We start from the raw sequence: 27,987 nt of genomic DNA, 5'->3' as shown, positions 1-27,987 counted from the left end.
AATTAAAAATGACATTTTCTTCCATTGTCGAATTTCTTTAATATGTATGCCCAAAAGTATTGCTGGATATGCGAACAGATGGAGAGGTATGTATACATTAATACTATGGTCCAATCCCATATGTCATAAAAAAAAATGTAATCTATCACTATAGGGATATTTACTGTATGCATTTATCCCATCATTGAAGAGAAGTGGGCAAAGAACTGTGTGGGACTGACTTCAGTTCTTCTGTCAGCTCTTTGGAAAAAGAACTGCCTGAAAACTGGAGCACCTGCAGAAAACCCAGGCAGAGAATATACATCCTTCACACAAAAGCCAAATGAGCAGATGTTGCTGCATTGAAAAGGGCGATTATACTAAGTCTGAGCAAAAAAAACAAAACTTGAAAGTATTAACGTTTGTTTCTTTTGCACCCATTGGCATTTCTGGGATTGTACAAATAGGTGTGGTGTCCTCTATACCTGTTTTATTTGTTTGACAGGAGTTGGAAAAAAAGTGGGTGTGTTGGCACCAGTAATTACAGCTAACGTTTGATCACAAAAAGTTTTGCTACAAAATTTGGACTGACTTGTTTCAGCAGCCCAAAACTTAGTCATGTGGAAATTGGTTATTGCATAAACCTGCTAAAGTGACAAACACAAACCAAAAGCAATTTAAGAAATACCTGTACACATATATTAAAAAAAAAACAAAGGTATGGTTATTTAAATCCACCCATCCATCCTATTTTCCATGCTTGTCCTCATCTTGAGACTTAGCTCGAGAGGCAGGTTACACCTTGGATTGGTTGCCAGCTAAAAGCAGGGCAAACTAGAAGACAACTACTCACTCTCACATTCTCATCTATGGACAATTCACAATCATCATTGAACTGAATGTGCATGTTTTGGAGATAGAGGAAGCTGTAGTACCCGGAAAAAGCCTTATAAGTATGGGGAGAACATGCAAACTCCACAAAGGAAGGCCGGAGCAGAGATTTGAATCCCAGACTTCAGAACTGTGAGGTCGACTGTAGCTATTGCTTCTTAACAGCAACTGACCATCTTCAAGCAATGTTTACCTGAGCAATGATGTTGCAAAAATATGAGTCTTTAAAAGATTCAATCAGTTCAAAAAAGGAAAAAAAGCACCACGGTAAAAAGTTTATTGTTAAAAGAAAGGTAGCGCTGGAGCAGACAGACATTCGCCAGCATGAATACATGGTAAAGCTCATCATATCTCAGTTTATCTTACAGTGGGCTGCTACACTCATTTCCTAGGTTTGATGCTTTCAAACTTGATCTGTTCCATTAACAGAGATGTTTTCCACACCATTGCTTTCTGATTCACCAGCTGTTGTCATGTTTGAGACAACATCTGCCCATGTCCCCTTACTCTTGGGGCTCCCAGTAACCTCATCTGTCTTGGTCTCGTCAGGTTGGTCACATGGCATCTCCTCAGTGGCTTTGACCCCATTTGTTGCACTTGAGTCGCCATTAGCGCAATCCTCCGTTTTGGCTTCAGCATCCAAAACTACCGTTTGGCTGGGCTCTGCCTCACCTCCGTCCACTTCTGTTTTCTCCACTCCCATGTGACCATTAGCGGGGCCAACGGTGTTGACTGAGGTTTCTTCCACAGGCGGGCTTCCTCTGTTCGGAACTTCGTCGCCACTTCCTGTTTCTCGAGCCGGCTCCTTCTCTTGTCCGTTCATAACCTCAAAGAGCTCGTTAGCTGCTTTGCTCATCAGCTCTTTTGCCACGGCTGCCTTCAGCTCCTTATGTCTCTGCTTGTACTCCTGGAACTTGTCACTATAAAAACACAAATGATTGAATTGATTTGAATACAACCAGCTATCACAGAGCTGAGATTGCAGTTGCTTGGGAGATGTTAACTTGAAAATCTCCCATTTAAAGTAGCTAAAATGGGCGTATTCTTCAAGTATGAGGACATTCATATGCATGAGTATAAAAGTGCCTTTTAAATTGGCATGTACTAGCTCTCTTTTTCATCACAATAACCATTTACCTCATTGCAATCTTCCTGATCCCAGTGACCAGAACCATCTGCTCCAGAACAGTCTCACTTGTAGGAGTCAGACACTAAAAAAGTAGAAGGCACAAATAAGTTAACGGCTCATTACCTTTACAGGGGAAGTCCATCCAAATTTTTTCTTTACAATGATATGTTCTATGTGCCTCCACTAGTCTAAACACGGCATTCTGATTAATATTGTGTTTGTGGAATGTGAGTTAAGTAGCAAAATCCGCCGTTTTTTTATCCATCGCAGGGGGCGGCCATTTTGTCACTTTCTGTCGACTGATAATGACATCACAATTGTACAGGGCTCAGGTAACGACCAATCACAGCTCACCTGTTTGCTGAAGCTGAGCCATGATTGGTTGTTACCTGAGCAACTGTGATGTCATTTTCATTTGACACAAAGTGATGAAATGGCGGCCCCCTGAGATGCACAAAATGGGGGGATTTTACTGCTTCACTCATACTCCACAAATGTATTATTAATCAGAACGCCTTGTTTAGACTAGTGGGGCTACATAGAAGATAATATTGTAAAAAAAAAAATGGGGTTGAATTCCTCTATAATGTTGATTGAAGTTGCTTCTTACCTCCACCGTTTGTTCCGTAACATTAGCTCCAGCCTGTCTGAGGCAGCGTTCTACCTGGACTGCCTGCTTGGTTATTGTGCACAGAAATTCTTTGCTGCATCGCGTCTGAGGGTGATCCTCATCAAACTGTGAAGGAGAAAAGCTGTGACATTAAATCCAATTAGTTGTAATTGCGTTGGCTAAGAAAATGATGCCGACCAAGGAGGTAAAAGCAGCGAGGGCCTCCTTTTCATGATTCATAGCTCCTCTGTAGTCTCCTTTACTGCAAAGCCACTGGGACAACAGATGCTGACTGCACAGGAAAGAGGAAAAGAAACAGTGATGAGTTTGGAAATGTGGCCAAACGACGGGATAGAGGATGGTGGATCTTACGTGAGGGCAGTGTGGAGATTTGTTGGGCCGAAGAAGGAAGTATTGAGTCTGAGGGCGTTTTTAAAGTATTTCCCTGCTTGGTCCCCTCTTAAAAGCAAGCCAAGACAATTCTGCAAGGACAATATACAGTAGTGAGAAATATTTAGAAGGGTGATAGGTTAATCATAACGACCATGTTTTGAAATAACCTACATCTAGCCTGGCAATGTATGGGTGGTCCTCGCCATGGATGGTTAGCAGAAGTAGTCGTGCTCTGAGCAGACACTTCTGGGCCAGGTTGATCTCCCCTCCGGCACAAACGTATACAGCCAAGAAGGCCTATAGACAGAACAGAACCATGAAAACAAATAACTAAATCATTGTGACCTTATGACCCGGCCTTGTCGCTGTAGAAATACACCAGATGATTGACACACAACTTCCCATTGAGCGTTCTAGTTAAACCTGACATTTGCTTGATTTAAAAACAATAGTCATGGAAGAAATGGAAAGCTTTTTTTGTACTTACATATTGGTGGATAGTGTGGGGGTGGTCAAACCCGAGCACCCTCTCACTGATGACTACTGCTCTCAATTGGACACTGCGGGCCTTAGGAACAAAGAAAGGTGTTTAATAACAATGCTCGGTAAATTGTTACAGCTAAGACAGCAGCTAAGTACTTATGTGGCAGTACAATACTAATTCAGGTACTCACACTGTCAAAATCTTTTTACGATTTATGTCACAATAAATATTCAATTCAGGTTATTAATATAGGGAAACAATTACATTTACAGACGCTCAGTATAAAGGAAAAATATTGAACACATTCATTCTCAAATTCCATAGAGACTGTATGTGTATATTTTGCTAAAATCCAAAACCAAAAACCTAAATTAGTGAAAATACTATTCAAGTAGTGAAAAAGGAAGATGTTATGATCAGAGGAAAATTACTGGGTATATTTTACATGAATTGCTTTTTACCAAATTATACCTGTGGTATTCACACTTTTGGCTGATAGCAGTGTCTTCATTTATAACAGAATAAAATAAAAAATAAATCATTACTTGTTTGGAAAAAATGAGTTTTGTGTACAATAATCTGTGGCTGTAGAAAAAGTAAATATGTAAAAATTAGATTTTTCCCTCTCTAACATGATAGAATAAATATAAAACAGAGATAGTTTTATATTATATTATATTATATCATTAGATAATCCATCCACCCGACAGCCGTGGCATATCAAAATGCTGACGGGACAGCATGATAGTTGCACAAATGTGCCTGGCTGCTCACAACAAAAGGCCACAAAAATGTGCAGTTATTCTGTATTGGGGGATTTGGCTGGAGGTGTGTGGGTCGGGGACCATTTCCTTCACACAATGCAACATATCTCTTCCGCATAGAGTTGAACAGACTGTTGATTTTGGGCTGTGGAAAGTTGGTCCACTCCTTTTCATTGGCTGTATGAAGTTTCTGGATCTGTTTAAGTTTCTAGAACATTTTGTCCTAAATGCTGATCTAGAGCATCCGAAAGTCATCGGGTGATATGTCCGGTGAGTATGCTCGCCATTGAAGAACAAGGATGATTTTTGCAACAATGGGGGACTGCGCATTATCATGGTGATGGTTGTAAGTGAATGGCACAACAATGGTCCTGAAGATCTCATCACAGTGTCTCTCTGCATTCAAAATTCCATTAAAAAAAAAAAAAAAAAATGCACCGAGGTTATTTGTCGATAACATACGCTCCCCCATACTATAACCCCCACAGTCACCGGATCCACATCACCAACCAGCCAACCCAACCACTGGTGAAGATGCCAGATGTGGAGGTCTTGGTTTGATTTGGTTAGACATGGTCTGCGGCTGTGACACCGGTTGGATGTACTGCTAAATTATTCTATAAAACGCCTTTGAAGACTGCTTAGAGGAGAAAAATGAACATTCACTTCACGTGCGACAGCTCCCGTGGACATTCAGGCAGTCAGCATGCCACGCATGCGCCCTCAAAACTTGTGACCTATCTGATATTGTGCTGTGATAAAACCGCACATTGAGGAATGGCCTTTATTTTTGAACTGCGACAGAAGTTTCATCCTACCTCAGCAGTTTTGCCCTGGAGAAACGCCAACTTGGCCAGCAGGCTGTGGCAATAACACGCCTCAGGATGGAGATCATCACACACTCTACCAAACAAATATGCAGCATCTTTCAGATGTTCATGGGCCTGATCCAACAGACCTGACGTTGGGAAAAACGTGAATTTTGCCGTTAAAAGGTCACGACTTTAAACAAACACCTCAGTACGAAGGTTTAAATTGAATGCCCCACCTTTCTCAAAGTAGTTCTGTGCAGCACGGAATGCCTTAGAAGCATCTGAAGTGGGCATTTGAATGTGTTTGACAACAGGGAAGATGTTGATTATGTCGTCTGGTCCAATGGGAGCTTTACTGTGGCTGTCAAAGGTGTAGTCCCTCAATCTCAGCTGATGGCGACAGAATAGACATGAATGAACAAACAGCAAAATTTCGCTTTAGTTAAGATCATTCGAGGTTGTGCTTTTTTGCAGTTTGCTCATTAGCTGTTTTACACAAAATCTACATTACTAATTGGTATCCACCCTAATTTTCTAAAATTGCGAGGTGCGCCATGGGCCAGGGAAGCGCAGATCCGAATAAAGGTGGGACAATAGTGTGGCACTGATGGCACTGCTAATCCTGTAGATTGCTTTCATGCCATCATATGCTGCCATCAACCGTTGGGGACAGATTTGCATAATAACAGGAGATCTCTGATCTCCTACCTGTAATCAGTATTACAGTGCTCAATTTATTTATTTCATGTTCATTTTCACAGTGATGATTGCGTCCACCTTAAGGTACTTGTACTGGAATTTTCCACCGTCACTTACGACAACTACGGCTGTGTTGATTTATTTGTGACCCATCGAAGAAATGTATGTACTGATTATTTATTACTATCGCACTTTTTAAAAATACCTGTACTCCAGTCTTTAAACAGAACTCTCTGAGCAGGGAGATCTTCTGAAGCCTGTAGCGTTCAACCAGTTGGTTCAGACCGGAACTGTCAAAAAGAAAAATGGCAGTTGTTGCAACATTAACAACAGGCTTTTTGCATGACAGACAAACTATGCCAGAGCAAACAAACGCTATGGCTTTACCCAAGACTGTCAACGAGGCTGTATGTTTCAACAGCATCCTGGCAGACTTGGTTCCACAGCTCGGTCGCAGTGAGCGTGCTCCAGGCTGTGCTCTCAGAGGCCCCAGGACCTCTGCCACGACGCCTTGACTTCTTTTTTGTCTCCTCTCCCAATGCGGTGGCTGTGAAGTGAGGAACCAATAGGCAGCACAGGAAGTGACTGACTGCTGTAGCGAGACAAGGCATGTCCACCCCCTGCAAAGATTCAAGTTAAACACTGCAGCTATAATGCTGTATATAAAACAGCAATTCAAAGCAATTAAACGTACCTGGAGGAAACTGTTGAAGATTCTCCTTGTCGAGCGTATTAATATTTCACTCATGACAATTCTCTGGTAGAAAAATAGGGAATTTTAGCAAATATGGTGTGGGTGCCACTTACATTGTCAAGGCTAGTTTAACTTAATTGTGTCTGTTAAACACACCAGTAAATGCCTCAGGTGCTCCTTGTGTTTTGACTGGTTGATGGTTTTGATAAGATGGCCCAGATAGCGTAGGTTGATGCCCTTATTGTGTAGCGCTTCCTTTAGAGAAGTGCCATCCATTGGGGTCTCATTGCTTTGTAGACATAACTCCACCTGCAAATGTGCACATATGCAAACAGTTTATTTGCTATTTCAAGGGAAGTCAACCCAAACATATTTTTTTCAAGAATATGTTGAATGCAAGCCCACTAGTTGAAACAAGGTATTCTGATAAATATTTTGCTTGCGGAATAAGAGTTAATCCAGTCGTTTTTAGCCATCTCTGGGGGCGGCCATTTTCTGTCGACTGAAAATGACATCACAACTGCTCAGGGCTCAGGGAACGACCAATCACGGTCTGAAGCTGAGCCGTGATTGGTTGTTGCCTGAGCCCTGAGCAGTTGTGATGTCATTTTCAGTCGACAGAAGTGACAAAATGGCCGCCCCTTGAGATGGCTAAAAAGGGGTGGATTTTGCTGCTTAACTCAAATTCCACAAACACAATATTAATTGGAATGACGTGTTTCAACTAGTGGGCCTGCTGAGAACATATTCTTGAAAAAAACATGTTCGGGTTGATTTCCCCCCCTTTAAAGCAGATGTACTGTACCGATCCAACAACGGAGGTTTACACAGTACATTCACATAATCAATGGATGTACGTACAAAGGCTGGTATCTGATGAGTGATAATGAAAGCTGCAGCTTCGCGCAGTAACTTCTCATGTAGCTGGACTGACTCACTTTCACTGCTGGGGAATGATACTCCTGAATACACAGAACAAGAAGAAACTAGGATGTAATGCTTGTGCAAATTGATTGATTTTATTTATAGACTATAGTTTCTCTTGGTACCTGGAGAGAAGACGTTGGGGCAAAATCGCATCTCGAAGATGATTTCACTGAGGGAGCCCACTTCTCTACAAGCAGCCCGTACTGCTTCAGTGGCTCGAGAATCGCCTGCAAACAGAATTCTGGAGGTAAATGATCAACTTTCCACAGTTTGCACCAATTTGTATTTAATCAGTCGCACGTCTTACAAGCTGTTGCACATTCTTCAAAGCCTCCGTTGTTATCCAATTTCTCCTTGACAAGCTGTGTGAACTGGGTGTGTCTAAAATAAGCACAACACTTCAATGCAATGGAAAGAAAGAAAAAAAGTTCTTCATAAAATCCAGTTGAACTCACTTATACTGGGTGAAGATCTGTATCAACTCTGGCCTCAGCCTACACAGGCTGTGAGGAAAACTCTTCGGAAGACCAAAGTCTTTCTGATAATTCAGTGGCCAGCCTTCATTTACACTGGTGCTTTTCTCTTTCTGCATCTTTTCTCCACTTATTGTCTCACCATTGACTTCTGGAGAGTAGTTGGCATCAGCTGGGAAAGTCCTAAACACATCCAATATGTAGAACCGCCCGTCAGCCCCGAGCAGTCCTTGTGCATCCACTGACGTAAACAGTGGGACCCCGTGTCCATTGGGTGCTAAGACAACATGTTTCTGGAGAGAAAGAGCTTTGGCGGAGTGAGCCAGGAGTTCCAGCATGCGTCTGCGATGGGGAGACTCCTGCAATCCAGCATTCACTCCATAGAGCAACCCCCTACACCAAAGACAATTTGATTTATTCATTAAAATACATAGAACAGGAGACCTCCACCGAGGTTTAAACAATTTCAGTGGTGCAATCAATAATGGAATGGCAATGAGCTGTAGTCAATAATAAGATAATATTTAGCACAACAAATTATAACCTGATATGTTGAGCCATAAGTATCCAAGCACATTGAATGGGATGTTCCATCCTGAATTTAAATTGATTCTCAGAGCGTAGTCTCGATAGGCATTGATTTGACATTACAGCCAATAATCTTACACATGACAGTGAAAGACATGGGATTTTCAGAGTACAAGCAAGAGGTATGGTGGCCCTAGAGAGTAAAAAAATGGCTGGACTGTTGGCAGTAACCAGGTGTAAGACACCCATAACCTACTGCTTCCAAACAGAGAAATTAAGGCCGATGTATATAAAGAACTGTCGCCAGTAAATTGCACAGAGATCCACACCAATGAATACAAGATGCTGGGCTGAGTTAACAAAAGATAATGATGCGGATTTAATGCTGATGTGCATGGAAACAGCATTAAAAGGATGTACCGTGAGACAGGAGCGGTTCCCTCCTCCTGCTCTGTGCCTTCCAAGCCAGGAGCTAAACCTTGAGCTGACAGGCGCACTCCTCTGTAGTCTACAATGGCTGTAGGTAGAGTGTGCAAGCCCTGCAGCCCCTGCAGATGACTGTAGACCTGCACTCCTTTAAGCTCCAGTCTCTGAGCAGCCCTGCAAATACACAATGTAAAAATTAGAGATTGACTGATAGGTTTTTTTACAGGGGCGATGCCGATAATCAGTAGTCCGGGAGGCCGATAACAGATATTTGGAGCTGATATTCATTTTCAGCAAAAAGGAAAATATTGGCGTCGTAATCTAAAACAATTTAAAACTCTTAACTTTGTTGGAATGTCTTAAAGCATATGTTTATTGAACAATTTGTCACATTTGCATAATGTTGATATTATTATTAATGTTTGCCAATAGGCACTTTGTTGTAAAATTCTAACAAAAAGGGAGCGCCTCGGTGTCATCAGCGTGTCTTCAAATGTTAAGTGAAAACTTAACCAATAGCTCGATATAGTTTTCTGGAAAGTCCCCCAAAATTTCAAAATGACACAAATGTTACAATTTCACTTGTGTTTGATTTCAAACAAAGCCCAAAAGTGCAGAGTGTACCCAGGGTCAAAACTGAATACCGGAGCCGATAATCGGTCTACTCCTAATAAAAATATTGAATCAAATCACCTATGAGTAACAATTGGACAATAACCAATTAATGGCTTTTACACAATACTGTATATCTTGTCCTTACCTGCGGCCCCTCTCGCCACCAAACACTGCACTAGCCGCCCCCTGGCTCATGAACAGGCCGCCGAACAGGAAAGCTGGATCTTCGGGGTTACCGTTGACTGGCTCAGCAAAACCTTCCACCACAGTCTCCGCCCCCTGGGACACAGTCCTCACAAATGCGCTGTTTACCTGAGACAAGAATGCCAATGTGTAAATCCAGACATTTCTCACAATAATTGCATCCAAAATTCATGTTTTCAGACTACCTGCAGGAGAGCTCGCTCCCTTTGCAATCTCTCGTCCAGACTTGTTTGTGGACGATCTCTGGCTGCTTGCAGCTCCTCATTCCAGTCTGGAGCCTACAGAAGAGATGCATGCAAGACTTAGTGTCACTTCCCTTGGTATATTGTTAAGAATTCACTAATTACCAATGTTATAAATAACCTGGTTTGCTGGTTGCTCATCTACCCCTAGCCTGCTGAAGGTGTTTTTGTGAGTGCGGGTAGCACAAGGGGGACCGAGCCAGCACAGGGTTTGATAAGGAGTAGGCATCATGTCCACTTGAGATGTGTGATGCCTTGAAACCAGAAAGCAATCTCAATATACACAGACAAGATTACTGCAAATTTAAAACGTCACTTTGGTTGGTTAAAATTCTTTCTTCGGATTATAATCTTAGTTGGCATTCTGGCAATGTACTGTATGCACCTGTCATCAAGTTACTTTTGCGAAGTCTCGATTCGTGCGTGATCTATTGTTTCGATTGCCGTTTTGCAGATTTTTTTATTACATAAAACTACATGACAAATTTCCATGACACTTTGTGGAGGGTCTCGTGTGTTGGGAGACATCCAAGTATAAATATAAATTGCATAGAGAAATGCAGTCTCTCTTGCGTCATTCTGCCTGCTAACTAAAGTACAGATAGACAAAAACATGAGACGATCCTCTATGATTTTTGCAGGGTTGTTTCAGAATTTCTTATTTTCGAGCCATAATAAAATAATTCCCTTTGACATCAAATAAACATAACATAGTGACACAGTGATGTCCTACTGTCTGAGTTAAAAGAAATTTATTCTGCCACACACTGCTGATTTCAGAAACTGCCAACCACCACAATGTTTTGATACAAACACAAATCCTGAACGTATTTTTTTTTCGATTGAATGCTATTGTAGATTTACCTGTTTTTAGTAAAAGCGTGTTTGAAAGCAGGACTAATGTGACAGAGCAGGTCAGTGAAGCAGTGGCACATTGGTGATGACTGGGAAGGACGGGGATCAAATGCTTCTGGTGTAGATCTGAGATGAATTAAGACAAGAGTTAATGATGTGATCTATGATCATTTCACTATGTTGTTACCCTTTAAAACCCCAAAATAATTTGAACGTGTTACCTGTTAACAAAGAAACCTTTCGGACATGATGTGATGTCACACCTTTGTCCTTCTGTCGTCACCACAGTAATGTATAGAAAGTCTCCTTGCAGCTTCCTGTGTCCTGGAGGAGGGTCCCAAGAGCTAAGAGACAAGTCCCTAAGGTAGCTTGGGACCTGATGATGACAAAATTCAGCAGGTTAATGACGCTATAGAATTGTGCAATCAGATTTAATGTATTGATTTTACAGTTTCCACCTGTGGCTGGGAGCTGTGTGGGAGTAGGGCCATCAGTGGTCTGTCGGAGGAACCAGGCAGGAGGTAGTCAGGAGGTGCACAATCATTGTTGGCTGCTTCTGGTTTTGGGTTGCTTGCAGAGCGTTTCAGGCTCTTTCCATTTGGGAAGCTTGTTTCTGAAGGAGCAATAACTTACTATCTTACAGATTTATCACTGCAATGACCTTCTAAAATGCACACACAGTAAAGTGTGTATGCCCACCTGATGTTTGTGCGTGTGTAAGTGTTTCGAGTAAGCTTGGTGAACGTCCTTCTCTCAATGCATCCTGAGGTCCAGATGCTCGCAAAAGCTCTAGGACCTGAGCCAAATGGTGCCTTGCTGAGCGGGCAGTGAAAGGCTCTGGGTAGACATGCACAGTTAGTGTTAAAGTCACATTAACCTTCATGGAACTGACCTGTGCAGTGGAGTTGAGTAAACATTTTCATGTGAGCAAATTAAAACTGGAGCCCCTAGAGCACATTTATTCAGGACAGCGTACACTATGAGTTAATTTGGTTAGCATTTCAAAAGTTGGGGTACTGCAGTAACTCATTGACATACACTGACCATACCCTGATTTAATCGCAGTCCAAGAGATTCCCTTGATTACAGAAAAAAAGCACATACATTGACACCAATCAATATATTTACGGTAAATAGAGTGCTGTACCCTCAACCAGACGCAGGATGGCTCCAGGTTTAAGTCCCTTGATGTTTTGCAATCCTGCAAGGGGGTCGAGAGTTGCACCAGCGAAGGCCAGAGACAGGTTGGAGCGGGGAGCGACCTCCTCTCTCGAGAGCAAAGTAGTTAAGGCATCTTGAACCAGCCAAAATCCACGAATCTTCACACACAAAATAAACCAGGAATGAATAGTCAGAGGGCGGCACGGTGGTCGACTGGTTAGCTAGTCCGCCTCACAGTTCAGGGGTCGTGGGTTCCACTCCCTGTGTGGAGTTTGCATGTTCTCCCCGTGCCTGCGTGGGTTTCCTCCGGGTACTCCGGTTCCCTCCCACATTCCAAAAACATGCATGGTAAGTTGATTGGACACTCTAAATTGCCCCTAGGTGTGATTATGAGTGCGGTTGGTTGTTTCTGTGTGCCCTGCAATTGGCTGGCAACCAATTCAGGGTGTCCCCCGCCCCTACTGCCCGAAGACAGCTGGGATAGGCTCCAGTACACTCGCGACCCTTGTGAGGATGAGCGGTATGGATAATGAATGAATGAATGAATGAATGAATAGTCATATACTTACTGGATATTCCTAGTGGCCACATCACTAGCTACACCTGCATGTGAGATCAAGCTGAGCAGATAATATTTACATAAAATAATTCTTCATGTATGGTTTCTAATGTTCGCCGCATCTTATTTGGTTACATGAAATAAATATTTGTCAACACGGTTCCTCACCACTGCATGAAGCAATAATACACCGCTCTGAAGGGCCAATCAAAATTGAGCACTATCATTGTAAAGAAAAACTGTTTTTGCGTTCAATAGCTACAACATTAAGTGTATTTACACAAGCTAATGAGATTAGATACAGGATGAGTCGTGTTTTGCAAAGTAACACAAGAGCACACATTCTAAAAAAGTACCATTTGTACCTGAAACTCAAAAGGCTCCACCCCTGCTCCCTGGATCTTGACCGGGAATGAGGAATCATCTTCTTGCTTGATAGCAGGAGAATCTTTCCCATGAGTAACACTGATCACATCTGTTTGGAGGGAGAAACCAGTAAGCCACATCTGTCTTCATACAGTTCATTCTGCCCATTTGACCTAATTGACAGCAGAGAAAATTAACAAATCAATTGACTGAGAAAATCTCTTGGAATGTTCTTAACGCAGTTTCAATTCCAGTGTTGAATTGAATAGAATACTGCTCAGAAGAGTTGTGCCACAGGGGAGGTCTATGTGAATGTTGCTAGCTCATCCTCAACTTGTTCTTCTTTAGACCACAAACTAGTTGAGACCGACTCAACAGTGCCTCTGCTGGCTACAGCCTAGTAGTGCATCCGATTGTTTTTCTCTCGTTTTAAGCACAGTTCATTTGTATGTAACTTTTAAGCACAATACCTATATTTAATATTTTAAAATGTTTTTTTTTTTTTTCAAATATTTAAGTGCAAATTATATTCAACGTTTGTGCAATACATTTTAATTGGCTCATTTAAATACCAGTTTGTACTTTTCTATAATAAAGCACAGTGTTAATGTACTGTACATAAATGTTACAGTGGCTAACAATAAGATTCAACTTTAGGAATAGAACCTCTGCCTCATTTTTGCCGAACACTAATTACTACTAGTATACCACGCTACTGTGTTAATGTTGGTCATTTTGTTTGTACTTGGAGACCCAAGTATTTTTTTTGAGGTAGGACTTGTGTAAAATGTTGGAGAACCACTGGCCTAAGTTCATTGAACAAATGAATGAGTTGTAAATATGACTCATGCTTCTCGCACAGGTGGACAAAGAGCAAGCACATTGGAAGGTGAAAGTGAATTCAGGCAAATGAAAAAAAAAAAAATGGGTGTGTCTTTAATAGATATGCACACTGCATACAAATACCCCCTACACACACAGGAGAGAGCAGGACCTGGCATGCATAACCTACATTGTGACTAAACCTGTTGAATTTGCCTATCGGCCTTCATGTCATCTAGGGTTGAAGGGACAACCACACCCAGCAGTGGCATGTGGAAACTGCAAAGTGCTAAAACACAAAATAACACAGCTTTAGTCTTGCAGTGAAGCAAACATGCGTGCATGTGCATTCTACTACACCTTCTCTAAGTACTACACACTCATTTAGGAGGAATGTGGCCGTTCTACAATAAAACCCTTGCTGTCAGCGTGGGAGTCCACCACTGGAAAGCACCCAAAGAACAGCTTCACTCTTCACAATTGGTTGGAGGAAGTTTCCTCCCCTTTTCTGGCATTCAGCCACCAGCCTCTTCTCTATTGGAGGTGACTTACTACTGCAGAAACATTCATGGCTGACAAGTTCATTTTTATGCCCAAAACTAAACGTGTTTAAAGCTTATTTACTGAAAGGTCACTTGCCATCAGTTAGCTGCTGAACACAGTGCCCATGCATTTAGGAACATAGGAAGGCCTTAGGGCACTCTCACCTGCAGACAGGCCAGCACACATTCAACAGTAACCACTCCATCCTGTCTAAGGGGAGTGGCAAAGGTAAGAAAGTTTTACGAGAATGAAGACTCCTATATTCCTGGATATCAGGTTTTTTCTCTGGGAGTATTTACCTTATGAATACCAAAAAGCAGACATACTCATAGCAGCATAAGCATGTTGAATGTCCCACCCCCTCTCCAACAGAGAGGCACCAACGAAAAAGAAGGAAAAGAAAGGAAAAGACACAAGCATGTTTTGATTTCTCACCATTCGTCTTGGCTTGAGTTCTTCCTGCGGCTCCTTTCTTCACTTTGTCCTTCATGTCTGCGTGTTGATTCCTTTTTTGTGTGTGTGTGTTTGCTTCACTATGCTGAAAACTGCTGTAGTCTTGCTTCAAGCTGAAATGCAATACGAGTGTCCCTGAGAATGTGCAGTTGGACGACTTGGAAACCCAGCAGAATGAAAGCAAATGACTGTAGGATTGTGACTCCTGCCCCTTCTGTTCTGCAAACTCAACTTATCTGTTCTCACTGTGTATAAAAAAAAAAAAAAAAAGAAAAGAAAAAAAGCCCCACCCTCTTGTTGCTCCACACTGTCAGTCCGCTCTGCGTGTCTCCCACACTTTGTTGTTAGCTAGCTTGGGTGTGTCCGTGCAATCTGTCTGGGCTCACTTTCCTACCCCTGGCATTTTTCACTCCCTAAAAGCCCTGGAGGAAATATGGAAATGAAGTGCACATTTTGATTGGGAGAAGTCAGACCTCAGTCAGCACTTGAATCATTCAATTTGAAAAAAATTAGGTGACATGATCCATAACTAAGTGGAGTCATATTTAAATGAAACTACTACAAGTAAATAGTTGCGTTTTTTTTTTTTTTGCTTCCACGAATGTGTGAGTCTGTTGATTTGGTTACTCACGAATTAGTTAGATGTTTATTTACACATGAACGACAGAGAAACGTTAATTCTATACCCCTGATATGCTATTTGTTTGCAGAAATGAATAATGGAAACAGTTCAATTTAAACAAACACCGTTCATAGTACCGAACCATACTCACCGTGGAGTCAGAAAACGTTTACACTCGTGACGTAATCGTATAGTTTGTGGAGCGGTGGAATGGTGCCTTCGCGTACTCCTCGTAAATGTTACGTCCAGGTGACACGTTACATTATTCGTACTGCAGATTTCCAGGAGCATTCTCCAGTAAAATACAAATACCAACATTACTAACCAAAATAATTTCAATCAAGAAACATTTGCATTGTTTATTTATTACCAGCTAGCGTGTCACGTATAATATTGAAACTCATATTCTTTATTCCCGAGAGTACCTCAAGGTAGCACCATTTGGCAGTCGACCGCTCTTTGCTAATGGCTAACCCAGCTAGTCGGGGCTAGCAAAATAACAAGTACGAAGACACTCCAGCTTAGTGGTTTGGAGGTTGTCGGTGAGTTTTAGTCTATCTTTTCTGTTGTACTAAATATATACATATACGTGTGCAAAAAAAAAAGAATGTGAGACTCGTAAACCTCAACCATTACCAAGCTAGCATGTAAACAAAAATTCTGCCTCAAAGCTGTGATGGTGGACATATCAGGCTTAATTAAAATGTGTTTTAAATGCTGCTACATGTGAGCTATTCGCAGCTGTGCTATGTCGCAGCTACAGTGTTAGCACACGTTACATAGTTTGTGTCCTTTACCCCAGCTTCGTGATTATGCAATGTTAGCTCGTGTCAATGTAAAACACGTATTTGTGTACCTCCAGTAGTCGAGATTGACAGATAGGAGTGCGTTTATGTTGCCCAACCCCTTCTTCCAGGTCACGACTGGGGCTTGGGATAAGGTTGAGGCAATGTCCCTATCTGCTGACCAGGGGGGTCGATCTCAGGCTGCCCCGTCCACCAAATACGAGGACCGACTTAGCAGTCCCGATCAGGCAGTGACAGCAGAGAACACACATGTGGACCAGGTGAGTGCATATGGGGACTCGAGCCCTTTCTTGTAATGCAACCTACCATGCGTGCTGTGTTGATTTCAGGATGGTCAGGCTCGTTAATAAAGCAGGCGGGTTTTTTTTGTCAAGTTTTCAACACTGGTGTGATGTGCACACAGTTGAACAGCGTTTTTGAATGCGCTGATTGACCGAAGCTTTAATCACACGTGTCAAACTCATGGCTGGTGGGCCAGATCCGGACCTCCATGTCATTTTAGGTGTACTGCAGTGCTTCTCAATTATTTTCTGTTACGCCCCCCTCGGAAGAGTAAAATATTTTGTGCTCCCCCAACTCTCTGTCTTGACTATAAATAATAGTATAATTTGTCTAGAAAATTGTTATAAGTACAGATCTGCACAGCATTCTACCCTTAACATTAAAGAAAACAAAAAAACAAAGAAAGAAATAAGTAAGTAATAATACATTCCAATTGATCAGCAACATTAACTCGGGAACACAATATTTAAATCTACCTTACCTTTAAATCCCTAACCTACAAAACAAATTAGAGTATAACATTTTGTGCTGATTTTAAAATGAGTAAGTCATGGTTTTGCAGTACACAGCTTTTCGAAGCGGTGTTGGAAGCATGATATGACAGCTCTCAGCTAATACTCCTTGTGCACACTCAATGAGAGTGCTGTACCCACCTACTGTAGTAGTAGCAGCAGTAGTAGTAGTGCAATTACACTCGAGTATTATAGGGAAAAAAAAGCATGTTCTCCAGGGATCCCTCTTTGGATCAGGGGTGCGCCCCACTATTTGAGAAGGACTAGTGTACTGCAAAGGCATGCCACCATTACTTCAGTTCAAAACTAGTTAGTCACACTATGTTAGCTTGTTAGCCGCCACAATCACGCTGGACCATCATCTATCAAATGATTGATCAGTCATATTACAGTGGCTTGTGAAGGTATTTGGCCCATTGAACTCTTTTGAACTTATGTCACATTTCAGGCTTCAAACATAATGATATATACATATATTTTTTGGTAAAGAATCATCACCAAGTGGGACATAATCCTGAAGTGGAACAAAATTCATTTGGAATTTTAAATGTTTTGGGGGAACTAAAAAACTGAAAAGTGGAGTGTGCAAAATTATTCTGTCTCCTCGAGTTAATACTGTGTAGAACCACGTTTTGCTGCAAATTACAGCTGGAAGTCTTTTGGTGTATGTCTCTGGAGCGGTTTTGCACATCTAGTGACTCCATTTTTGCCTAGTCAAAACATCTCCAGCTCAGGTAGATTAGTTGGAGAGCACTTGTGAACAGCTTGTGAATTGGATTCATGTCTGGACTTTTGACTTGGCCATTTTAACCGTGAACTTCTGGAGTGAGTTGGCTGCACTGACAGTAAAGTGGCTGAATAATGATAATATAATATCGTACGCCCCACTTTTCATTTTTTTTATTTAAAAAAAAAAAAATATATATATATATATATATATATATATAGACTTTTCACAAATAATTCAATTGTATGTCTTTATTTAAAGCCTGAAATGTAGCAAAAGGTAAAAGAGTTCATACAGAGCCAAATACTTTCGCAAGAAACTGTATGTAAACAGAAATTGGTGAAATGCAAATTAGTGAAGAAACTCACTAGCAAGAGTTATAATCCGGTGGTATGCCGCCCTCGCTTCAGACCACTGAGAAAAGCCTAACAAAGCCCAGAGCATTTGATAAAAGTAACAATGTGCCCCTCTGCAACAACTCCTGACACCTTGCGCAACCCCAAGGCTGTGCCAGGCAGGACTGAAATAGTCTATTGACTCAGCATTGTCACAATTCACACCACTCAAGGGTCCATCAATCTCAGTCCTCAATAATTCTTATTTAGTGTGAGAGTTGGTTTGTGCTCCTGTTCTAATGGACAAGAATAGCTGCTACATTCTTTAACCACTGAGCGACAGCATGGCAAAATGACGACACTGCCCGTGTGTCTTGGGAAAGAAATAGTTAGGCTATACATGGAAGTCACATACTGTTCCTCTTTGTGGTTTCGCACACTGTTACCATTTGATGACAGGGTATTTCATTTATCTTCAGTGGCTCTTAGGAAAGATGTATTTCAAATTATTAATCATTTTTCTGTAAATGTCAACACCCTCCTGACTTGTTTCCTGACATGGCAATTGTGTGATTGTGTGTCAAGCAGCGGAAGGCTCCAAATGGTTAAGATTCAAGGAAGTCGGGCTGTTTACAAGCTGTACTTGTGTCGCTTGTACAAAGAGGCGGAGGTTGGATGAGCGGAGGGCAGAGTAGAACAGAGCTTTGTCCAGCTGAACAAGTGCAGAGGAGGGGCGATCCTTTCCTGTCCCTTGTTCTTTATTTTGGCAGATGGTCTCAGATTTCTTTGGTTAAGAGCTAACTGGAACACAACAGACTGACTTTAATAATTCCCGACTTGCATATCGACACTTTTGGTGTTTTTCTACAGGTGCTGCCGGCAGTGGATGAAGCATCTCCTGGTTCGACTTCATCCTTTGAGATGCTCGATACGGATCATGTCCCGCCTCCTTACCAACAAGTGCAGCCTCACTGGTTCTTCTACAAAAAGGGCGATGATAATGCACTCTGGCTCCCTTTTAGCAGAGAAGACTCAGATAAATTAGAGAATGCCGACAATGCACGTAAGCATGCACAAACTGCCTCACCAAAACGCTAAATACTACTACGAAGAAGTTCAAATTCAATATGGACATATTTGAACACAAATTCTCTGTTGTTCATTTGCATGATTAATGTTTTAATTGCGGTTCTTTGAGATAGGAGTGACTCGGCTTACACATTTTTGGAGATACGAGCTGTCATTTGGCTGAATTTATTTATTTATTTAATTTTGCTTTGACCCTCAAGCACAAACTTGAGACATATGAGCACTGCATGGTGACAGTTAACTCAATTCAACTCAATTCACAATAAGCAGCAATTTGGCAATTAGTGAACATTTCATTAAAAAAGAGGCTTCAAGCTGCTGCAACAGATAATGGCTTTTCCTACCAATGTATTCATTCACTAACTCAAAATGAAATATTGTACAACTACAGTTATTAGGGTGGTGGACATTTGTCCAATACAAACTCTAGATCATCGTGACAGTAGCTCATCTGTCAGGACTTGGGCTTTGGAACTGGAGGGTCTTGTTTTGTGTCCCGCTGCGGACAAATGTAAAATGGCAACCAGTTGTTGGAGAGAGGCTAGTCTGCTGCTATCGAGGAGGCCTGTGGGATCTACTTCTCTGTGTAGTGTGCTACATGAATATACAACAGAGTGTGAGTTGAATTTAAGTTGAGGCATTATAATGACTATAATAAATGGGATTAAAAAATATATATTTAGATAATTTTTGCCCAAAATTGTGTGATGGCAGAGACTAGCCTATGAACACTGAATAAAAAAAAAAGGTGTGTGATTTTTTTTTTTTTTTTTTTCCTCAGCAAACAATGTACTTTGATAATTATATTTACACATCCCCTCTCAAAAGAGAAAAATACCAGTCAGCTATCCTGAATGAGATTGTTGTAGATGAACTCCTCATAGAGCTTTACAAATATTGAATTTAAAGACATATGTGCATTTGATGTAGTAACATCTGACACATGAGTGGGCAAACCTTTGTGCTCAAGGGCCACATTTGATTTGTAAAATGGACAGATTAATCAGGTCATTTGTAAATGAGGTAAACCCCCCAAAAGTTTAGGAAATACCTAAAATTGTTTTAGTAATGAAATAATTTTCAATTTATTTATAATTAATTAAGAAATTGTATAAGACAAAGACATCTGAAATTAAATGGCTTACTGTATACAAAAAAAGAAATACAACTAAATAAATCGATTTATATAATTTACAATTGTTTGTTTTACTCATCTATTTTATTATTTAAAATAAACCAATTATTTCATGATACATATCAGAAAATATCAAAATGCATCCAAGCAGTTAAATTAATAAATTTGATGAAAACACAAAAACAATATAAATGCTTGGTGGGCCGGATTAAAGAAGCGAGCGGCTGGTAAGTGGCCTGCGGCCCATATTTTACCCACCTCTGGTCTTATGCATAACGTTGCTGGGTTGTAGGAGGTGATGACGAGGAGGTGGTGGTGGCTGTGGAGGGCGAGCGCTATGATGTACATGTCAAGGAGAGGAAGTGCTACGCAGTGTACTGGGAACAAGCTCCGACTGAAGTTCGCCGCTGCACGTGGTTCTACAAGGGAGATAAAGACACAAGGTTCATGCCGTACACTGAAGACTTCAGCATCAGTCTGGAGGTAGTCCGACACCAGCGACGCTCTTTCACATCCCGCCTGTTCCTCAGTAAGAAATAATTGACTTGTTTCATTTTTACAGGATGCTTATATGATCGCAGTTACTTTGGATGAGTGGAAAAGGAAGCTGGATTTTCCCACAGGAGAGACGGTCATTTTACACAATCCCAAGGTGATTCCTGCACGTACGATGTTGCCATAATTACATTTATGACAAAACTACATTCTTGTTCCTTTTATAATAATGTTGTTTGCTCCCTTTTCAGCTGATAATGCACTATCAGCCAATAGGATTTCAGGAAGACTGGGTTTCCTCGCCATCTGAGAACACCCGTCCTAGAACGGTCAAACGGGGCATTAACAACATCCCTGTAGAAATACCAGATGGTATGTTTTTTTTTAAATTGATTTTTCTTTTATTTCTAATGGTATCCCATTAGAAAACCTGTATCAGAAAATATGCCAACAGTTCTGTTTTTTTTAAACTTATTAACACAAGCCAAGTTTGATATTTCATAATGTATTTGTTTAAAGGTGAGCCAGAAAAGGTGGACCACCTTGTGTTTATGGTCCATGGCATTGGTCCTGCATGTGACCTGCGCTTCAGATCCATCATACAGTGTGGTAGGTGTATCATTTTTTGGGCGTGCATTTTCTACACTGTACACAAATGTATTTATCATTCCTAGTCTGGTGCTCTCTTTCCAGTGAATGACTTCCGTAGTGTGTCACTGTCCTTGTTGGCTTCTCATTATAAGAATGCTCAGCTAGAAGGCAAGGTTGGCAAAGTGGAGTTCCTCCCTGTGAACTGGCACAGCGCTTTACATGGGGATGCCACTGGTGTGGATGAGTAAGTGTATAGACAGTCCAAGTATAAACACACAAACAAACACAATTCTTCTGCGGCCATGTTATTAATTCACACTCACTGCATTTTGTTCTTTTTTTTTTTTTTTTCTTCCAAGGGACATCCATAGGATCACTCTGCCCAGCATCAGCAGACTGAGACATTTCACCAATGACACGCTGCTAGACTTGTTTTTCTATAATAGTCCCACCTACTGCCAGACCATAGTGGACACGGTCGCCTCAGAGATCAACAGACTACACACTCTCTTCAAACAGAGACACCCCGAGTTTAAGGGGGAAATTTCTGTCGTGGGCCATAGCCTTGGTTAGAAACACATTAACACATATTGACTTTACGCTCACCTCGAACAATAAAACACTTATTCTCAGTTACCTGTCTTTCAATAGGTTCATTGATCCTGTTTGACTTGCTAACCAATCAGATAACTGATTCAGAAGAATCAGCAAAAGAGGAGGTATAGTTGTGTTCACAATGATTGCTTTCTCAATAAGTGGACCGAAAAGAGAGTTAAAAAAAAAAACAACAACTTTATGTTAAAGGTGCTGTCTGGTGACCTCTGCCATCCGGACCATGATACAGTTGAGCAGACTCTCAATCGGCTGGGCCTGCAGCAATACTCATCCACGTTAAAGGCAGAAAATCTGGACCTGGAATCACTGGTAACACACAAACAAACGTAATATACTGTCTTGCTTCGGCTTTCATAATGAAATGTTTATCTTCCTTTAGGCTCTTTGCCAAGAAAATGATCTCAAAGATATAGGAATTCCTCTTGGACCCCGGAAGAAGATCCTGAAATATGTCAGGAGAAAATATTTCTCAGAGGTCAGACACAGCCACTTAATGAGATTCAGTGCATTTGTAGTATTCGAAATGACAGTACAGAGAAAAGCTTGTGAGTAATTATGCAGTTGACCCTCGCTATTGTGGGAGGTAGGGACAGAGACGGATGGACCTAAAAAAAAACATTGGTTACATTGTCATTATGGGGTCTTGTGTGGAGTAATTTGAGGAAAATTGATTTTTATCCGTTAAGGATAACAAATAAGGCTGTGGCAAAATGTGGAAAAAGTGAAGTGCTGTGAATACTTTCCAGATTCGCTGTACTGTATATTGCAACATCATTTCCATTTGTATTTCATCAGAGTCAAATGAAGTTGTCTGAATGTGTTTTAGGTGTTTTTTCCTAAATGATGGCATCAATTACCTAATACAACAAAACCATGTGTTTAATAATATTCACCTAGGAATACAAAGCAGAACGTCTGGCTCGAGTGCAGCAAGGTTCTCTCTGCTGTGGAGACAATGGTAACCAGTCTCCGGAATCGGCATTCGAAAAGGGCCAGTTCCTCAGAACACAGTCCATCACCAGCGCTGTAGATTATGAATATTTCAACATGGGCATCGGACAGGTACCACGCATGCATGCATGGAAACGATTATCTTTGCTTCCAGTCTTCATGCATCACCCTCCTGCTTCTCTCCCACCCGCCCTGCTTGCCCGGACAGACCAGTGGAGGCATAGCCAAGGGACAGGTTTGTCTCAAGTGGTAGCATTGAAACACAGCATAGTCCAGGGGTCACTAATATGATTATCGCCGGCACCACCTAGCCCCAAAGGGGCGTATCAGTAATTCACAGGCCTATTCTAAAAATAGCTCACCAGTGATTGGATATTGTGGTCAACTAAGAATGTTGTAGAACCTTCACAGTAATCAGTCCCCATAAGTGCTTCTGTGTTTAAAACATTTTGGGTGACCCCTGGCATAGTCGCTTATGATCAATATTTTTATTGGTCGTAACAGACTGTGGAACCCTAGACCACCCTCACTTTCTGTTCTCATCCATTCCTGCATGAGTGACCGGCTCTCTTCCTTGCATGTGCTCATTCTCTCTTTGGATGTTGTTGTCTGGATGTTTTGAAAGGATTTCAGCAGCATTGCACCCAAATTGTCTTAAGTGTGTGCAAAACAAGACCACTGTGTAAGCTGTCATCATTTTTGGAGTTGGATGATAACTGATGAAACCTTCTCTCCACAGGTATCCGTCGATTACCCACAGCTGGCGTTCCAGCCACAGACCTTTTTTGCGTTTGGGTCCCCCATTGGAATGTTCCTAACTGTCCGTGGACTCAAACGCATTGATCTCAACTACAGCTTCCCAACCTGCAAGAGCTTTTATAACATCTATCACCCGGTGCGCAACACCAAATATTCACACATTTCTTACGAATAGCCACTTTCATCTGACACTCGGTTGGTAATAATGTCAGATTATTTTCAATGAAATTGGGAAATTGTCTAATGTCTTGTCTTTTGTTGTGCAGTTTGACCCTGTAGCTTACAGGATCGAACCCATGATTATTTCAGAAGTTGACCTAGAGCCCATGTTAATTCCGCACCACAAAGGCCGCAAGAGAATGCACTTGGGTATGGATTCTTGCTTTTTTTTTTTCCCCATCTGCATCAAACACCATGGCTTGACCTTGTCTTTAGGAATCCTAAAGATATGCATTTTTATCTTCTTCTTCTTCTAGAACTGAAGGATAGCTTGACCCGCATGAGCATAGATTTGAAAAATAATGTGCTGGGATCATTAAGGACAGCTTGGCAGTCACTTTCCAGACTACCTGTTGCTGCACTGCCCCCAGTAGACGAAGGAGAAACGACAACAGAGGGAAACCTTCAGGAGACACATGGTAGATGGAGTTTATGAGTTGTTGTTTTTTTGTAAGTTGTGAAATATACGGTATGTACTGTGTGTATGCGTGTGCATGCGTCTGTCTAACCCCCTTGTCTTCACGCTCCTCACTCTCTGCTTGCCAACATCCTGGCTGTTTGTCTCTAACTCTGTCTGGTGGTCACACCTGCTTCCCGCACCCCTTTGCACTTTACTGTAAACTTCAGCGTTGGCTGCAGTTTGTGCCTCTGCTCAGAGGGAAGAACAAAGGGGTGACTTTTGGACTAAAATATTGGAGTGGCCCAGGGCCCTTCATAAGCATTACTTCCAAGGTAAGCCAGGGCAGTCACACAGCTAACATGAAATGAGGTGTATAGTAATTAAAAAAAAAAAAAAAAGTAATGATAGACTGTGTTTCCTGGTTTGAATTTGAAATTGCCATCTACTTAATGAATATAATAAGACAACAACTAGAGTGAAACCTCCAACATTGAACTACAGTGTAACAATTTGGAGGTTGAAATGTTTTGGAAAATGACACTGTCAAAGTCAAAAGAGAACAAATTCAAACCATCTTCATGCATGACATTACAAGAGATGTTGGCAAATCTTGCGAGACTTCAGCTGTGTGAGTTTCTAAAGCAGGGTGTCAAACTGTCAACTGGAATTTGTGTTTTTACCATCATCCTAATTTCCCCTGCATTTGGTCATTTTCATTTGATGGCTAGTTTTAAACGCATCTCATGGAAAAATCATCACAGGGTACTTGAAATGATGTGACAGGCCTGTGAACCTTGAATTTGGCACATGCGATCGACAAGTGAGTTTTTAAATTTTTTCCCCCAATTTTTTCACACCACCACGAAAGGAAATCGATAATGGCAAAACAAATACTTTAGTAGTGCTGACTGATCAAGCAAACAAGCCTTAATTCAACAATGCACTGTACATATAACATGGCTTTATTAATTCCCGCAATACCTAATATTAAGTAGCCTCACAGCAAACACCTTCCCACTCCCTTTCCTCAGCGAGATGTTCATCCATCCATTATCTATACCGCTTAACCTCACGAGGGTCGCGGGCGTGCTGGAGCCTAGGGTAGGCGGGGTACACCCTGAATCGGTTGCCAGCCAATCGCAGGGCACACAGAGACAAACAAACAACCGCACTCACAATCACACCTAAGGGCAATTTAGAGTGATCAATTAACCTGCCATGCATGTTTTTGGAATGTGTGAGGAAACCGGAGTACCCGGAGAAAACCCCTCAAAAGTCCTCAGCTATAGTACTGTACATATTTGTGGGCTGGAAAAGCACAGCCTCTCCTGAAGTTTTGAGACCAGGAGGTTGTTGGAGCCACATTACTTTATTTTAGATTAGGTTCAATTTTATATTATTAAATTAAACTTACTGTATAATTTTTTATGTACTTTTGTGATTTGGAATATTTGGAATGATTAGCACGTCCGCCTCACAGTTCAGAGGTCGTGGGTTCGATCCTCCCTGTGTGGAGTTTGCATGTTCTCCCCTGCCTGCGTTTTCACCGGATACTCCGGTTTCCTCCCACATTCCAAAAATATGCGTGGTAAGTTGATTGGACACTCTAAATTGCCCCTAGTTGTGATTGTGAGTGCGGATGTTTGTCTCTGTGTGACCTGCGATTGGCTGGCAACCAATTCAGGGTGTCCCCCGCCTACCGCCCAAAGACAGCTGGGGCCGGCGACCCTTGTGAGGATAAGCGGTGTAGATAATGGATGGATGGAATGATTACTCCCCCTATGTGTTGTTAATGGTACGGCAGGCTCATGGATTGTTCACTGATTGACGTGCACGTGTCAGGTGTGTTTAAACGGATGTTCGACATGGAAGTCAAATGTTTGCTATCCACAGAAGCTGTGATCATATAGTCTTTCAACCACTTACACTTACAACGCTTACATTACTTATACACCACAAAGTCATTTTTGCAAGTTATTAGTCATTTGGAATTGTGAATCCTTGTTGGAACTTGTTCGGATCGTAATAAACATCATTTGGAAATTTTTGTAACAACGACTTTCTCGACCGGCTTATGGTTGGACATTGAAAGCCGGAACAGAGGTCATATATTAGCCATCACATACTCACTGTCTTTTTTCCTCTATTAGGAGCTGAGTTTTTTTAAAACAGAGTAATCCTCATAAGGAGACATCTAATAAATGTTCCTGTTGTCCCTGCAGGTGAGCGCGTGGACGTGGAATCCTCAGGATCAACAGAGCAGCCACAGCAGGCGGAGCAAGCGGAAATTAAAGTGGGAATGTTGAATGGAGGGCGACGGATCGACTATGTGCTTCAGGAAAAACCCATAGAGAGCTTCAATGAATATTTGTTTGCCATTCAGTCTCACCTTTGCTATTGGTAAGTCGTACTTTGATATTCAGATGAGCCGCCTGTTTAAACTGCCCTTTAATTCCTTACTTTTTCGTCTGTCAGGGAATCCGAGGATACTGCTCTGTTGCTGCTGAAGGAGATTTACGACAATCTGAATGTGACATTGGAACAGACTCAACAGTAATTTGAGTTTTCTCAATAAAATCCACTTCAGGAACCTGAGAGTTGGTCCAAAAAAGACAGTTAACAGAGGTTGTGCAATTTTCCTCCCTTTGGTCAGGTGATCTCTGGTCAGAGATGTCAGTCAATATTTCAGTCATCACCCAAGTGGGGTTGGTGTTTCTTGATTCTCATATCATGCTCTGTATTGCACTTTTCATGTCTATTTTTCCTTACCTTGCACTTTCATCGTTATCAGCAAAACAAACGCACAATTGTTACTAGATATTGTGGAAGATTTTACATTATTATGACCAGAAGTTGAGTATCGGAGGTGGCAAATCCAGTTCCAGAGCTCCCGGGCTCATTTACCTGCCTGTGGAGTAGGCGCACCTGTGGCTATAGCCAAAGTGTGGCAGGGGTTTTGCTGTCTGGACTTGGATTTGCCACCTCTGTTCAGTATAAAAAAAAAAAAAAAAAACATGTTGAATTGGTCAAGCGCGATTTATAATAGAAAGTGTTCAAGGGAGCACTCCCTTATTGTATTAGCTTTATAAATAATTTTATTTTGTGTTTGTTGACTGAAATCCTTTTTTGGTATATAGCAAGTTGAAGTTTTGCTGTTCCAAAATTATCTGCTCACCCAAAGAAATGAAAAGCTGCTGCTCCTACACTTTGTAATTTTGCATTCACAGAGGTGTGTATGAAACATTTACTCCTAAATCCATCAATTTTAGATCTTGACCGTATAATAACAGGATGGGAGCCTGTTTGCAGAACTCAGTTTGATCATGCCAATTTCCAAATTCAACCTTTCTCTTCTGTGCTCCAATGTATCAAGTAATTGTACATTATCTCAACATTCCCCCTGGAGTTTACTGAGTTTTCACATGTATGTGCAGAAGTAGCGTAATTGCCACTTTGTAATATTCATGTAGAGAAGAGCTTAATTAACACTATAAGCAAAATCTTAAAATAATATAAGGTAACTAGTTTTTATTCATGTTCAGAAGTCCTTGTTCACCCTCTACCAACCCCCTTGTTTACTAGTCTGTTTTGATTATACTAGGTAAAGGTTTAGCTCCACCGTGTGCATTTCACATCTGTTTGTGTTAAACAACATTCTACACTCTCCAAAAAAAGCACTGAACATGTATTATGTTATATTATATACTTGACATCTCTGCTATGCCATGCGCCCTTGGTGATTATGGTAATGTGCACAAAATTAATGGCTGTTGTTTATACCTCCTTTGTGTGCCATAATAAAACAATAGCTTGTATTCCA

General features: G+C 41.4%; 2 protein-coding genes across 9 annotated transcripts; one reads left to right on the top strand and one right to left on the bottom strand.

Annotated features, from left to right (window-relative positions):
- Positions 1–1,133: 1,133 nt before the first annotated feature.
- LOC147146943 (clustered mitochondria protein homolog) lies at positions 1,134–16,480 on the bottom strand. 6 transcript variants are annotated; one of them, XM_086030553.1, is made up of 30 exons: positions 16,364–16,477; positions 14,920–15,051; positions 14,612–14,742; positions 12,811–12,920; positions 11,873–12,044; positions 11,425–11,562; positions 11,184–11,338; positions 10,947–11,101; positions 10,735–10,851; positions 9,992–10,124; positions 9,814–9,906; positions 9,570–9,736; positions 8,804–8,983; positions 7,838–8,248; positions 7,690–7,763; positions 7,505–7,609; positions 7,317–7,417; positions 6,612–6,764; positions 6,456–6,518; positions 6,149–6,381; positions 5,967–6,051; positions 5,299–5,452; positions 5,069–5,208; positions 3,490–3,570; positions 3,174–3,299; positions 2,982–3,091; positions 2,808–2,901; positions 2,610–2,735; positions 2,008–2,081; positions 1,134–1,790 (listed from the first exon to the last, which is right to left on the bottom strand). In XM_086030553.1, exons 3-30 carry the CDS (start codon positions 14,664–14,666, stop codon positions 1,274–1,276), a joined length of 4,122 nt encoding a protein of 1,373 aa, XP_085886679.1. In that variant the 5' UTR covers positions 14,667–14,742; positions 14,920–15,051; positions 16,364–16,477; the 3' UTR covers positions 1,134–1,273. The 6 variants fall into 6 exon arrangements, with proteins under 6 accessions (XP_085886679.1, XP_085886680.1, XP_085886681.1 ...); XM_086030554.1 differs by lacking the exon at positions 16,364–16,477 and adding an exon at positions 15,403–15,419; XM_086030555.1 differs by lacking the exon at positions 14,920–15,051 and having other exon boundaries at positions 16,364–16,480.
- Positions 15,462–27,987, top strand: ddhd2 (DDHD domain containing 2). 3 transcript variants are annotated; one of them, XM_086030560.1, is made up of 20 exons: positions 15,462–15,793; positions 16,168–16,317; positions 18,784–18,976; positions 20,430–20,620; positions 20,700–20,789; positions 20,884–21,004; positions 21,152–21,241; positions 21,326–21,467; positions 21,583–21,791; positions 21,875–21,942; positions 22,028–22,147; positions 22,218–22,313; positions 22,736–22,900; positions 22,998–23,024; positions 23,529–23,684; positions 23,815–23,917; positions 24,025–24,186; positions 24,395–24,499; positions 26,390–26,567; positions 26,643–27,987. In XM_086030560.1, the coding sequence occupies exons 2-20, from the start codon at positions 16,201–16,203 to the stop codon at positions 26,722–26,724; spliced, it is 2,415 nt and encodes an 804-aa protein (XP_085886686.1). In that variant the 5' UTR covers positions 15,462–15,793; positions 16,168–16,200; the 3' UTR covers positions 26,725–27,987. The 3 variants fall into 3 exon arrangements, with proteins under 3 accessions (XP_085886686.1, XP_085886684.1, XP_085886685.1); XM_086030558.1 differs by lacking the exon at positions 24,395–24,499 and having other exon boundaries at positions 15,466–15,793; XM_086030559.1 differs by lacking the exons at positions 22,998–23,024; positions 24,395–24,499 and having other exon boundaries at positions 15,467–15,793.

Source organism: Filicampus tigris, chromosome 5 (assembly GCF_054856515.1).
Source record: "Filicampus tigris isolate MCC_2025a chromosome 5, RoL_Ftig_1.0, whole genome shotgun sequence".
NCBI classification, from domain to species: Eukaryota; Metazoa; Chordata; class Actinopteri; order Syngnathiformes; family Syngnathidae; genus Filicampus; species Filicampus tigris.
The sequence above is the reverse complement of the archived record's forward strand: the minus strand, read 5'-3'. Positions and strand labels throughout refer to the sequence as shown.